Source organism: Agelaius tricolor, unplaced genomic scaffold (genome assembly GCF_023055355.1).
Source record: "Agelaius tricolor isolate 1412-34295 unplaced genomic scaffold, bAgeTri1.0.p SCAF_4, whole genome shotgun sequence".
Lineage (NCBI taxonomy): Eukaryota > Metazoa > Chordata > Aves > Passeriformes > Icteridae > Agelaius > Agelaius tricolor.
The window spans coordinates 37,216,553-37,231,540 of record NW_027269264.1 but is presented as its reverse complement, the minus strand read 5'-3'; the positions used below and the strand labels follow the sequence as shown (position 1 = coordinate 37,231,540).

The window sequence follows — 14,988 nt, the reverse complement described above, 5'->3', positions numbered from 1 at the left end:
AGTACTCTAAGTCTTTTCCTCTGGCATTACACTTGAGAGGTCATATCTGCTGGATTTTTGGTTTTGAACTTGCACTTTTCTAGAATGCATTATTTTCTCTTGCTTTTAGTTCATAGGCACTTTGAAACAACTGACTTACTTGGATGTTTCTAAAAACAACATTGAAGTAGTCGAAGAGGGTATTTCAGGTTGTGAAAGCCTGCAAGACCTACTGTTATCCAGTAATTCACTTCAGCAACTGCCAGAGTCTATTGGTTTGTATTTTAAGTTAATTTATGTTGTTAGAAACCTGTAGTTCAGACACAGAGAACTTGAAAGTACAAAAATGACATTCTAGATCTGTTTCAATTGAGTAGAAGTGCCAGTTCTTGATAAAGCTGTAATGCATAGCTGAATAATAACTTAAAATTGGTTTGGAGCACTTTTACTTTATACAGTAGTTTGTAAATGTATGAAAAACTGCTGTCTCTATCAGAAAAAAAAAAAAAACAAACAATTTCTTTTTCTCCCTGCCCCTACTCACAGTTTACATTGTAAACTGGCAAACAAGTTCTGTAAGCTCATCTCCTTGTTTCCTTAGTAATACAGCACTATAGGCACACCAGGGAATAGAGAAGATGTGGTGGCTGGCCCATAATGTTGGGTTATTTCCCCTCTTAATTTAAAGTTAAAACTCAGCTTAATTAACTCAAATGTCCATTTTGATTTACTTGTTCCTATTGTTATAGGTTCTCTGAAAAAGGTGACAACACTTAAAATTGATGAAAACCAGTTAATTTATTTGCCAGACTCCATAGGAGGGTAGGTATTTCACCAAAATAAGAAGTTGAATTTCCTTTCTGAACACTCTTCTGTAACAACAGCTCCTCTCTGAGTTTTTTTATAACTACTTGATTTAATTTCTTCTACATGTTAATGCCCTAATACAATTTAAAGCAAGAGTTTTCATCTTAGTTCTGCTTTGCAGCATGTAGGTTCCTATTACTTAATACCAAAGGACATATGTTCCTCATTTAATGCAGCCACCAATCTATAAAACAAAAATTGAGTGTGACAGAAAACAAGATACTTAGAGTCAGTTAGCTTTCTAAAGCTGTATTTTTTTGGCAGTAACATGGCTGTGGTAGATATTGCAAATGACTGCCCAATCTCAAAAATTTTGTAAAAAGTAAATGTGAACATGTATTTATCTTTTTTATACCTATATGGAGAACTTTCAGCTGTCCATCAGCAAGTTTTTTTAATATATATTTTGGTGTTCAGCAATTTAATTTAAAACATGCAAATAATAGCAAAAATAATTGGCTCGCAGTTACGCACTGTACAATTGTACAATGTCTTCCAATTTTTTTTTTCATATATTTTAATTAATATAGCTTATCTTTTGTTGTCAGAGTTTACAAAGTACTTCTTCACTGCCAGATTCTAAGGTTCACGGTCTGAACTCTTGAAATTCTTTGCTTGTTCAGAAGGTGCATTCAGCTCTAATTTGACTGTGATCTATCTCATTCTGAATGTTTTTAATGCCTTACACTGGCATGTTGTCATGTAGTACACAAGCATTCGATGTTGCTGGCCTCACAGTTTTTGTTGTGAGGACAGTGTAAAGGAGATTTAAAAAAATTAAGCAAGCTCGAAACAGAACCAAAAAACCTGCAATCAAGTAAGAGGAAAAAACACCCACCCTAAGACACATTTTAGGCCATCAGTAAAGGATTCTTCTTGGATTTTAATTCCTTAGGGTTTATTTTGAACTACATTTGTGATCAATAATTAATAGTGATATTAACTTCATGAAAACTGCAAGTATTTGATTATTGTTGGATTAATTAATCTGTATGGAGGAAATAATTTTTTTTGCAGGTTAATATCAGTGGAAGAACTGGACTGTAGTTTCAATGAAATTGAAACATTGCCTTCATCTGTTGGGCAGCTCTCAAATATAAGAACATTTGCCGCAGATCATAACTTTTTAACTCAGCTGCCATCAGAGGTATGTATTTAATTCCAAGTCTGTAAAATGAGTATTTTAATGTGTTATATAGTCTATACAACTTGTGAATAACAAATTACTATTTTTTGAGAGGATTTTCTTTGTGTATGCTTTTAAAGGAGGATGTATACAAATACACAAGTTGATAAATAATGAAATTTGATTTTTTTTAAGCAACGATTAGGAATTCATTGATGTGAATTGCAGCTAAAAGGTTTAATACGTAAGAATAAACTTTCAAGGCAAAATAGCCTCAATACTAATTGTTTTTAAAACCTTCATATTTATGTTGTGAAGATGAATTAATTCTTTATGTGTGTTTTTTTTTTTTTAGATTGGAAACTGGAAGCATGTAACAGTGTTGTTTCTGCATTCTAATAAGCTTGAATTTCTCCCTGAAGAAATGGGTGATATGCAGAAATTAAAAGTCATCAATCTGAGTGACAATAGGTTTGTGAATTCTTTTAATCAAGTAGAAGTTGTATAAAATACAACAATAATGTAGAGGGATTGTTATAAATACTTCATGGCTATCTTTCTTTATCTCACACATAGCTCAGAAGGTGACTGAGAGGTATTTAATGTATTATTGTCATATTCTGGATATTGCAGCTTCATTATATTAAGCTATCTTTTTTTTAATGACCTGGCAGGTGCATTGAAGTGCAGCTTCACTACATTTGTGATTGTTAGCATCTGTTTTTCTAGGGAATTATTTTGGTTATTTTCATAAAACTTTTTGATTCTTACTTAAAATTAACAGCTTCTTGAATTGCATATGGAGCACCCAACAGTATCATAGGATAGTGTAAAAGACCTTGGTGTTCTGCGCAAGGGGGAAAAAGTTGCCTTTTATTAGAGATGGTCATTAAAAATAGACAAAATGTTTATCTTTGGGGAATTACTAGTTTATAGAATTGAAGTACTGGGAGAGAGAACTAGCAGAGCTCTCCCTCCTATTCTGTCAATCCAGCTTCTCTGTACTCTGTCTGTAGCTTGATTTATCCCTTAATGCCAGAGCACCCATTATCCATGACAGCGTATTCCCCATACATGTATCTTTTGGGGAAAAAAAAGATTTTCAGGTGTAGTACATTTTCCCTTAATTGGCATGTATATTGACAGATAAAATGGTGAGGATTCAGATTTATTAATTAACCTTAATTGTCTTTGTATTCAAGTCACCCACTTCCCAGTTGAGTTAAATTCAGGTCACAATGTCACTTCTTTATTTTAAGCTACTTGCTATACTGGGCAGACAAGTTTTTCTTATTTGGTTGGGTTTTTTTAAATTGTATTTATATTACATGTTGTAGCCTTTCAGCTCTCACTATTTATTAAGTGAACTTCATATGAAAATGTCCTTTTAAAATATTTTAGAGATGCAGGATTGTTTAAAGTCTTAACAGTATGGCTAAATGTACTTATATAAATCCTTGTAATTTACAGACTGAAGAATTTACCATTTACTTTTACAAAACTGCAACAACTCACTGCTATGTGGCTATCAGACAATCAGGTGAGATTTTTTAATATTGAAAATAAATGATTGTGGACTTCATTCCTAATGGGGTTGACAAGAACAGAGCCATCTGTTAAATAAAGAGACCTAGTACTGTGTAAATCAATACTTTCTGGACGTTACTATGTCAGTTCTCCTTAAGTAACCAATACTGAACGTACCTGTCTCTGGAGGCTCATAATCCTGGAGAAATTCTGTGCTGCTCTGAGGAAATGCAGTTTAACAGATATTGGGACGTTTTTTGGTTTTGTTGTGTTTTCTCTGGGTTTGGTTGGGGTTTTTTTGGGTTTTGTTTGTTTGTTTTGGGGTTTTGTTTTTCTTTTTTGTTTTTTCTTTTTTTTTGCTTTTGGTTGGTTTTTTGAGGGGGGTTTTTTTCTTTTGTTTTTGGTGGTTTTTGTGGTTTTTTTGGGTTTTTGTTGCTGGTTTTGTTTGTTCAGGCTATTTTACTTAGGTGAGTTTAGTGCTTGATAAGTTTGAACTTGAACATGTAGCCCGCTGTTGCTTTCACAGCTATACCAGCAGGGAAACTCAGCATGCCTGGTTTTCAGTTACGTTTTTTGCCACACCTTTGAACTGTGTGACTGTTCAGCTTTGAAGCTGTTAAGCAATAACTCCTGTGCTTGTATTTTTCCTTTTTATTAAAGTCCTTGACATTATCCTGATTTTCTGAAGGGCATTAAAGTGTACAGGGCTGTCAGAAATCCAGTAGCCTCAGATGTACACTTTTAGTAAAACAGTAATTTCAAGAATCTTCTGCCTTTCCCTGTAAGGGGTGGAGGATGTTCAATCTGGTCTCAAAATGAAAAAACAAGGATGCTGAATTTTTCTCTTTATATGATTGTCTGCAGTTTTAAATAGCTAAATATATCTATGCATTTCTGATCAGTGTGCTTTGGGATAGTAGTAAGTACCAAAAAGAAACTGCGTTACTTTTTTACTATCTAGTGATTTCTTTTCACAAAAGCTGTTGCTGAGTTTGTCCTCAGTCAAAAAGCCTGTCATCAATCAAATATAGATATATTAATTTCGTCATTTTGTGAAAATTATTCAGAGGAGAGATGGTTTAATTCAAGGGAAAGTAGTCTCCAAAGTCATGGGACAGGCATGCTCTGTGATATGTAGGTCATATTTACTTTTTTATATTTATATATATTTTTATATATATATATATATATATATATATATATATATATATATATATATATATATTCTCATAACATAGCCTTCTTTCATTTACTTTCTAGTCTAAACCACTTATCCCTCTTCAAAAAGAAGCTGACCCTGACACACAGAAAACAGTACTTACTAATTACATGTTCCCTCAGCAACCAAGGACTGAGGAGGGTAAGGAATTTCTGAAATTACCTGTCACAGTGGTCACTGTTGAAAATAATAATGGGAAGGCTTCCCGCTAATATGATTTTCACTAAATAATGCTTAAATACCTAAATGCTTAAAGTTTGGAGTATACTTGCAGGAGATGATGAGTTGTGTCTGATGAATGAGAACACTGACTTAATGAGATTTAGATATTGGTAAATTTTAGATGAAACTATTTCAGTGAGTAAGGTGAGAAATGGACTGACAGGACCATGTTCTGTGGTGGTAGCCACTCCCAGCATGACACCCTCATTCCTTCCAAAAGAGCCTAATGGTTTGGGGTGAAATTCTCTTAACCAAGCGTTAGCTTCAAACTGACTATTTTAGCAAAACGTTTCCTTCATTACCAAGTATGTATTTTTTGAGAAGTACATAGTATTCTCTGGTATATTTTGAAATTAAAAAAATAAAAAAAAAATCAGTCCACAAGAAGTATATTGTTCACATGTAGTTTGAACTGGTTTTATAAATGGTTAGGTTCCTGGCATTTGGTCAGGAACTCATAATGATAGTGAAGTTTATTATAATATCTTCAGATGTGTTAAAATTCCAAGTTCACCCGTTAAATGCAGAGTAACAAATATTCCATTGCACTTACTAAGCCCTAAAATAAAGTATTTTTCTATGTCAGGTATAGAAATGGTTAATATGAACAGTCTTCGTATTGCTAGTGAAGGATATACACTTTCTGGGTGGTAGTAGCAAATTTATTAGACTATTTGTCAAGCTAAAAGTAGCACCTGGCTGACATAACACCAAGACATGCTAAAATAAGAGACATCAGGTACCTGCAAGATTTTTTTAATCTCTTGTAAAATTAAGCAAGAAAGACTTATATCTAAAGCCCCTGTCAACTGCATAAGTGCTGCAAAATCATGCAGATTAACTTAACCTCCAGTTTTAGATGCTTACATTGCTTTAGGATTAGTAAGAATGCAGGTTTTTCTCACTAAGTCATTCTTAGTTTTAATTTTTAAATTTGCATTAAATTAAATCAGATTAATGTTCTTACCTGTGCTTAATGATGTTAAGCACTGATAATAGGCTAAATCTACAAATCTAAATCTATAAATCTACAAGTATAATTCATCTTTATTTATATATATATATACACACACAAATACATTATTTCATATTTATATATAGAATAAAACCACTCAGCAGAGTTCTGCTGAAAATTTTCGAATGTGAATGTCAAGACTAGTGTACAACTGAGCATATGATTTTCTTTTTAAAGATAGGGATTCTTCGAATATAAAAGTACAGCCAAATTCATAAAGCAGTGGTATTGCATCTAATCTTCAATTAATGATGCTGTTAGTCTTTCATCTTTTAAAAAGAACAAATACAAAAGCACATCAATCCCACTCAAGAGAAAGAAAAAGTGTATATTTTGTTTTACATAGTATAGCCCATTCTTACACAAGGTTCTTTGGGTTTTTTTTCCAGTTATGTTCATATCTGATAATGAAAGTTTCAATCCATCTCTGTGGGAGGAACAGAGGAAACAGCGTGCTCAGGTGGCATTTGAATGTGATGAAGACAAAGATGAGAGAGAGGCACCACCTCGGGTTAGTATTGAATTTATTTTTGCATACATGGTGCTTCCCTCCCTCTTACTTCCACCCTTAATCTCAGCCTTTTCCATACTTTGGTAATGGGTTTCACTCTGCTGAATAAATCAAGGCATCAGTTTAGAGTATCTAGCAGGATGAAACACTATGGTTTGGATTTTTTTGTTGTGTTTCCTTTTAATTTGGGTGTTATTTGGCCAAGTCATTTTCAGTAGGGCACAAGGGAAGAGCTCAAGCTTATACTTGGCAGTGTAGGGCCTACCTAGGATGCTACCTGACTAATGGTGCTGTGGAGAACAAGTGGGGAAAGTATGATAAATCCTGATTTTATTTTGAGTGAATTACAGTTGGCTTAATCCTTGCTTGGAATCATGGGACATGTTGGGGGAAAAGGAGTGAAAGTGATTTGTAATCTTGCCTGGTTGTATAAGCTTATGTCTGCCTCACTGCCAGCAGACTTGAGTATCAAGGTGGAGATTCTAGAATATTCAGTGGTGTGGCCTAATTAATTGTTTGTTTTAAAGCTTATGTTTTAGTTCTGACATTTAAATAAGTGTAGAACCTTACTGCCTTTTGTTACACAGGAGGGCAATCTGAAGAGATACCCAACTCCATATCCTGATGAACTGAAGAATATGGTCAAAACAGTCCAGACAATTGTACATAGACTAAAGGATGAAGAATCAACTGAAGATAATGCCAAGGAGTCAAAACGAGAAGTCCAGACAGTTTCCGTAAAAGATGTGGGGGTAAAGGTTAGAGATAACATTATCTTCTGGGTTTGCAAGAAATTCCAAAGACTGAAGTGTCATTGATTCCTTTTAATTCTCTTTTCCCTCCCCTCTGACTCTAGCAAGAAAAATTGTTAGATTATAGAACCAATTTACCTCTTCCCACCTAAGGAAGTCTGTAACAAATGTCTGGTTTGCAGTAGCAGTCTTCCTCCTGCACTAAGAACAAGTGACCCAATTCTCGGGCACATACAAACTGTGGATGTGTTAAGGAGCTGCCTTCTTTGGTTCCTGGAGGATGGCATCTTTGTCATCCTCTGATCCTGTTTTATCTGCCAGACTTCACAATGAAATTTGGATCATATCAAAGGTTTTTACTGCTCTTGACTGAAAGCTTTGTGTGGTAACAAGCAGTAATAGCAGACTGGCAAAAGTGTCCCAAGTCTCTAAGAGCTTGATGCAGTGTGATAGAAGATAGGACTACTTTTTGGTGCTCACATAGAATCATTGCAGGTATTGGCCTGTTTGATTTTTTTTCATATGACTGGAAATATAATGGTACATATTGACACCAGTAAGGATGAAAGTCATACTGATTGACATAGGGTAGGGACTGTAGCTTAGTTATCTATTGTGTTTTCTTCATACATGGTGCATTCTGTTCTTGATAATTTCAGAGCTCAGATTTTTCCATTCCATGTTGTCCCAGAATATATAATGCTGGATCTATATGTCGTTAAAAACGTTTCAGGATGCTTTCTCTGCTAATACTCTTTATTTTGTAGACCTCAGAAACCGATTCAATAAAGAACAAAGCTGATGAGAGAAAACAATATTCAGCAGGAAGCTCTGTGCAGAAGCCTAGTGAACCAGAAGCTGAGCACAGCACTGCAAATTCACAGATGACTGCACTTGTTAAAACCTTGCAGAACACGAAAACAACTGTCAACCATGAGGACATGCTTGAGGTATGGCATTGCAATGAGCATTATAGCGGTCAGAAATTGTGCTGGTGTTGTGTTAAATTTGTTCTTCTAGGAGATGAACATTTCTGTTGACAATAGAAGAAAATTGCCCTCCATAACTGTTGTAAATTCAGATGGTTTTCAATACAGTGCATTTTTCGCTTCAGATTTTGTTAAGTAAAAGTTGAAACAGATAATAAAGTTCATAATAAAAGATGCATGCATTTAAAGAAAAATAATGTGAACTCAGTTAAAGATTGATATACACTGTGAAAAGACCCATACTTCTGTGGAATTCTCCAGGTGTTTGACTGTCAGTACTTCATTAAATAATCACTTTTAATTGTTGCTGAAATGACAAAATGTCAGATCAGTAGTAGCAATAAAATGTTTCTGTATCCAAGTGATTATACACATGTATTTCAAATGAAAAGTGGAAAGTGATTTAAAAAATATTTATTCCTCTGTATTTACTAGTAAGCTGTCAGGAATATTACTTGAAATATACTGACCTCTTCCAGTGAAGGATTTTAAACTTCTAAACTGTACATCTCTCTGCCAAACACCATGTATTTATTTATTTAGAAAGCTTGAGATTTATGACAAATTTTGGAAGCTGTCATTCAATCACTTCCCAGTTGCAACCTGTAAAATACTTTTTTCATAATTTCAGCAGTGCATTTTTTTTTCCTGTATTGTGTAAGCTGTGGAATGTGCCTACATCATACAGTGAAAAGACTTGAGTGACAGGCAGTTTTGGCTGTCACTGGCTACTTCCCCACTAGTATGTTCCTGCTTCTAAATTCTTTTTGAAAATACTGGTATTGACTTTTTTTAAAATTTTAAAATGTGATTTTGGAAGATCATGATAGTTGTCTAATGATAATGACAGTAATTCTTTCTTACTGTCTTTGATAATGACAGTAGCTGTAGTAAGTACACAAGTCAGGTACAGTGACATCCTTGTTTCATTGTATTTCCTTATTTCCTGCTGGTAACGGTGTTGCAGAATCCAGAGAGCTAAACTTTACCTGTGTGTAAGCTTTTCATTTCAGCATTGATTACACTTGTATGTCACATCCAAGAGGAAGGGCATGTGGTAGATGCAGTGAACAGGTTGGTTGTTTGGATTGTAGAGAAAAGCCGATGGATTTTTACTTTTTATTGTTAATTAGGACTGTCATAGCTTGTTTGTTACATCTCAGTCAAGTACGTCCTTCCTGCAGACCTAAGAACTGGCCAGGTAGTTGGTATCATGGGAAGGTGGTGCTCCAATAGGTTCCATGCGTTAAATGTTCCAAAACAATAAGAAAAAGTGAATATTGGCAGGCTTTGTTTGCAATTTGCAACATGGATTTTGTCACAGGAAAATGTTTACTAGAAAGAAATTTCTGCTTTGAGGAAAGGTTTGCTGGGGATTTATTTCTTCTTCTTTTTATTACTGAAAACAATTGAGTTTTGAAGATAAATGAATATTTATCTTCAGAAAGAGGACTGCAGTAGGAACAGAATCAGTTGCATGGCTGCTCTTGCAGCAGCTTTGTCTGTTAATCCCTGTCATAAGTGCACTGAGTTCCATCTTTTGGTTCAGAACTAGTGATTACTAGCTTAAATGTATTCAGTATTGCTTTTTCTCTGCCATTGCTCTTGAAGTTAAATGACTTCTTTTCCTTTTGGAATTTATCCCTAGCAAGCCACCTTTCTGTTAGACTAGGCAGGCCAAGCTCCTTCAGTTTTTGCTTACAGCTTACCTCTCCATTCCTATGATTGTCTTGGTCATGGCTACTTTATAGCTGTTTCAGTTTGAGCTGTTTTCTTCAAAACCAATACCCAGCTGGTCAGTCTGCGGTGCTTGCTGCTTCAGTGATCACTTTGTGACTTGGACTCTACTGGATGCTCTCTCCAGTGGAAGAATGAAGGCTTCATCTGCTTGCTCCAATAAGTTTTTTGCAGTTAAAGTTACCTGTCAGAGTGTCATCCCACAGAGTTCAGCAGTGACAATGCAAGTCTGCAAGTGATGCTTCTTAAACATAATTCAGTTGACTTGCACTACAGATGCACTACAAGGTTGTTTTGCTTTGCCTATGTTATGTGGCTCATTTATCTTTTTACCCCGTTATTGTTTAGTGGGTGATAGTTTAGACAGCATTTACTTACTTTTGAACTCCTCTTCAAAATGGACAGGATAAAGCTGTTTTCCCTTTAGCAGGAGTCAGAAGAACTCTCCTCTGATGAAGAGATGAAAATGGCAGAAATGAGACCACCACTGATAGAAACCTCCATAAACCAACCAAAAGTGGTAGCCCTAAGCAACAGCAAAAAAGGTAAGATACCATAAAAAGCATTGGAAGTGTTTTGTGATTTCAATAATTTCTTGACTCAAAGTGGCTAGTTTTTCAAATTAAATTAAGTAAAAGTATGTTTTGTATGTTTTAAAAGAGATTTTCCTAGTTAAGCAATGAAAGCGGGGAAAAAAACTGCATAATCTGGAGTCCATACTAGAGAAATGTGTGTTAATATCTTAATTTTCTTGATTTTTCTCAGTTTAAATCAGACAGGAAGAGAAGGGGTATATGTTTTGGGGCATTTGGAGCTTGAACACACTCTTGATGTGCTTAAGAAAAGGATTGCAGAAAGTGGTATTTATTTTAGAAATAGTCTGTAACTCCCCCTTCACTCAGATTTTCTGAATTCTTGCTGCGATAGGCAGCTGCTATATAGCAGCAGTATCACTTTTTAAAATTCCTCTACAGAAGCTGTGCTCTCTTCCTAAGGTTTAAGAATAATCCTTCCTTGTAAAAATCTTTCTCCAGAGTTATTTTACTATTTTATTTTTCTTTGCTCCTCTAGCATTAAAATTTTGTATCTGTTTTTTTACTAACTAAATTTTATATTCTCTGAAATACAAATTTCTTCTGGGTAATCATTTCCTTAAGACTAAGAAACGGCCTAGGATTCAGGGAACATATGATATAGAAAGAGGATAGTGAATAATATTTTGCTTCATATGATATCCAAGTACAGTACTTCCAGGACAAAAAGCTTTTCTGGACATTAGATGTAAAAAGGTGAGATTTGGTGAGGAGAACCCCATGGTGGAAGCAGGAAGTCTGCTGAGGATCACATACAGATGAAAAGGTGGATGTTTACCAATGCTGTCCTTGGATTTTTTTGTCTGACTAAAGTACCAGGTCAAAACTTCTTTCTTGTCTCTGAAGACAGACATTAGTTCCACAAATGTATGCGTTTGGCATCTGTAACTGGCTTGAAGCAAAAATTTAAATGTATTTGTTTCTACACTTATGTCAGAATCACGGCTGCCTTGAATTCCCCCAGAGAAATTATTTTTATACGGATATAGTATGTAAGTATGCATATACTATGCAAGAATCAATGTGCACATGGGTAAATTACTCTGAAAATGTTGTCCTAAGGGATATGCAAAGCATGGGAATGCATTGAATTCAAAATCTGCAGGAGAGCATTTTTCATTGCTGATTTTTTACTTTACCAGAATGCTATACGGAGCTTATCCAGTGATCTAGATAGTTCCAGAGTACTTGGTTTAGTTAATAGCTTTGATAATGATAGAATATTCAAAACCATGAACAGCATACCCTTTCAAAATACTGCATGTGAAGCAGTGTGCTTTGTTTTCTTAGAGGCCAATAGACTCATATAATAGGCAATTCTGAAAACCTTATAGTAACAGAAGTATGATTTGATAGATATTCTAAGGAAGTATTCAGTAATATAGCACTTGTGTATGACAAGGGAAATGGGAATAAAGCAAAAATTTAGTTTTAATTAGCAGATAAGGGCTGTTTACATTTGGCCAAATATTTTAAAATATAGGAACTATTTCCAACAGTATTTTGTAAGTTTAAATGAATTTTGCAAGGGTGTTAGCTTACATTTTAGTTTCTGGTAGTAAGAATTACTGAAGAACAAGAGACAGTTTCTAAATACTATACATACACATATGAAATGGCTATTAATAAGATCTGTGTGTCTAATTAAATTGGCAAATTTTTATTTCAGATGAATCAAAAGATACTGATTCCTTATCAGATGAAGCTACCCACAATAGTAATCAGAATAACAGCAACTGTTCCTCTCCTTCTCGAATGTCAGATTCTGTTTCCTTAAATACTGACAGTAGCCAAGATATTTCTCTCTGTTCTCCTGACAAAGAAACACATGCTGCTGTTCTATCCAAAATCAGGTTTGTAAGATACTGTAGACCAATAAGAAAATACATTAGAAAAACGTTACTTAATATTTTATATGGTGTTCCTTCCTTTAATTCATTAATTTATAATTAATTAAATATTTAAAATTTCAGTGTTTTATAGTAGGGTTAATAATATTCTCTTAAGGTTTATAAAGGTCTTTAAAAAAAGAAAAACTTTCAGAGACTAGCTTTAATATATAATACAGGGTTCTCATTTCTCTTAATAATAGGGTATAATAATTTTATCTTTTTAAGTTTTTATTCCTACAAAATACATCAGTATCCTATTTTAAAAGCTCTGTGTTTTTATTTGCTTAATTTTGAAAATCAATTTGATTGCTAACATGACCATTAAAGGTTCTTAAAAGCTGACAAAGATTGGAATTACAGGCTGTTACTCTTCTACAAGTTTTAGTTAAAAAGTGCCATTTTTCATAAAAACTGCTAATACAAACAGAAACATTGTCCAAAATGGAAACTAAAAGAAATTAATAAAAAAGTAAGTTATTATCACTTTGTTCTTCTTGACACTTTTGAACTGGTTTTAAATATTATTGTTGAGTTTAAACAAACTTCTGAAACCACGTGACGTAAAAACATTGCCCAAATTAGCTCTTTATATAACACATTTCTTCAATATAAGATAGCAAATCATAAATCTGTTTCTTTGTCCTGTTTTGTTTGCACAGCATGGTTACATATTAATAGTAATTTTTTTTCTAAAATGATACCTAGACAAATACATTCATTCTTAGGAGAATTTCTTTAAGAACCATCTTTTTTTTCATCCAGGCGAGAAGATGAAAATTTGAATAATCTCTTGCAAAATGGAGGAGAATTGAGTATTACAGTAGAAGAAAAACTAAATGTGCAAGAGAAGGTTACAAATTTGTCTGAATATGAATTGAGCATTGAAGAAAGATTAGGCCTGATAGGAAAAGGTGTTGATCTAAGTACTCCTATGGAGGAATCTCAGAAATTAGACCAAATAAACATGAATATCAATAAACTTGTTAGTGAAGAGGCAGTGCCAGTTCCTGTAGAAAAGTTAGAAACACAGAAAATGGTTTCAGTAATGGGCTTTTTGAATAACAACGCAAAAGAAGAAAGTGGGCACTTTGAAAATGGAAATAAATACCGTGTAAATAAAGTAAACGGACTTGCTGAGGAGACCGTACAGTCTCCTAGTAAAGAAAAACTAGCAAAAAGCACTACAGTTGATGGGGATTCTGCTGAGCTATCTGTTTCTAGAAGCACTGAAGATTTGTCCCCGCAGAGAAGCGGTCCTGTGATGAAATCTCACAGCATCACAAGTATGGACAGTGGTGGGCTGAAAATCTATGATACTGTAAATGAGAATGGATCTCAACAACCAAACTCAGTGGTAAAATCAGGATCAGATACTGCAGATGGAAAAAACATAGTCCGAAGTAAATCTGCTACTCTTCTCTATGATCAGCCTTTACAGGTTTTTCCTGGGTCATCATCATCATCTGATTTAGTATCTTCTACAAAAACGGTGTTCAAGTTTGACTCAAATCACAATCCTGAAGGTGCTAATGTAGTGAGGGGATCAGTGACAGGCGGTGCACAGATGCTCTGTGCTCCGCAATATAATATTCAGTACAGCAGCAGTGCAGCAGCAAAAGATGCCTTATGGCCCCAGAAACAAAACACCCAAGTAGAACAGGGCACTTTACCTCCTTCACGTCTGCTTAGGTCTGACAGTACAGAAACTCCCAGTTACATAAAGCATTCCGGCAACATGAATTTTTCCAATCATAACAATGTCCGGGCCAGCGCTGTGTACAACACTCACCAGCGGATGGCTGGGAGACACGCAGATCTGTGGGCTGTTCCACCAGGTGACAGACTGCTCCCAGGAGCAACCAGGCACACGCTTCAGAGGCAGAGCAGCGTATCTTCTACAGCTTCCATAAATATTGGGGATAGTGGACCTTCAAGACGAGCCCAGGTTCCTGAAGGGGACTACTTAACATACAGAGATTTGCATTCGATGGGAAGAGCTGCAGCAGTGATGTCGGGACAGCAGAGGCCTCTCTCTGCCCGGACATACAGCATCGACGGTCCCAGCGTGGCCCGGCCACAGAGCGCGCGGCCCTCGGTCAGCGAGATCCCAGAAAGAACTATGTCAGTCAGTGACTTCAACTACTCGCGGACTAGCCCCTCCAAGAGATCAAACCCAAGGGTTAACTCCGAGCACTCCCTATTAGACCCTGCAGGAAAAACTAAAGTCCCTCATGACTGGAGGGAACAGGTGCTGCGACATATTGAGGCCAAAAAGCTAGAAAAGGTAAAAACAATCATTCTATATTTTTTTCCTGCTTTTCTGTTACCTAGATGTGGAATAAGGTAAACACTCTGTTTTGAACAGCTTTTAATTACTAGTGAAAATCTAATTTTGATCCTGGTTTAAAAAGGATAAATATGTTTGTAATGAATATATGAGAAACACTCAGATGGTAGACTGAACTAAATGAACTTTTACCCCAAAGAAAAAAAGAAAGGTGCTGGGTTTTTTTACATCATACTTGCCAGCTTAGCCAGACTACTTTTGAATACATTAAA

The 14,988-nt window shown here is 35.2% G+C and overlaps 1 protein-coding gene across 9 annotated transcripts in view; it reads left to right on the top strand.

Moving 5' to 3' along the window:
- ERBIN (erbb2 interacting protein) overlaps positions 1-14,988 on the top strand; it is a 120,297-nt gene that overhangs the window by 88,301 nt on the left and 17,008 nt on the right. For 7 of the 9 annotated variants that reach the window (XM_071425306.1, XM_071425312.1, XM_071425311.1 and 4 more), the window contains 12 exons: positions 110-254; positions 729-801; positions 1,864-1,993; positions 2,328-2,443; positions 3,443-3,512; positions 4,760-4,859; positions 6,345-6,466; positions 7,054-7,224; positions 7,986-8,168; positions 10,372-10,489; positions 12,207-12,390; positions 13,192-14,713. In XM_071425306.1, coding sequence (XP_071281407.1) covers positions 110-254; positions 729-801; positions 1,864-1,993; positions 2,328-2,443; positions 3,443-3,512; positions 4,760-4,859; positions 6,345-6,466; positions 7,054-7,224; positions 7,986-8,168; positions 10,372-10,489; positions 12,207-12,390; positions 13,192-14,713 — 2,934 coding nt within the window. The remainder of the gene's footprint in view (positions 1-109; positions 255-728; positions 802-1,863; positions 1,994-2,327; positions 2,444-3,442; positions 3,513-4,759; positions 4,860-6,344; positions 6,467-7,053; positions 7,225-7,985; positions 8,169-10,371; positions 10,490-12,206; positions 12,391-13,191; positions 14,714-14,988) is intronic. The other 2 variants (XM_071425310.1, XM_071425307.1) reach the window with 1 other exon arrangement.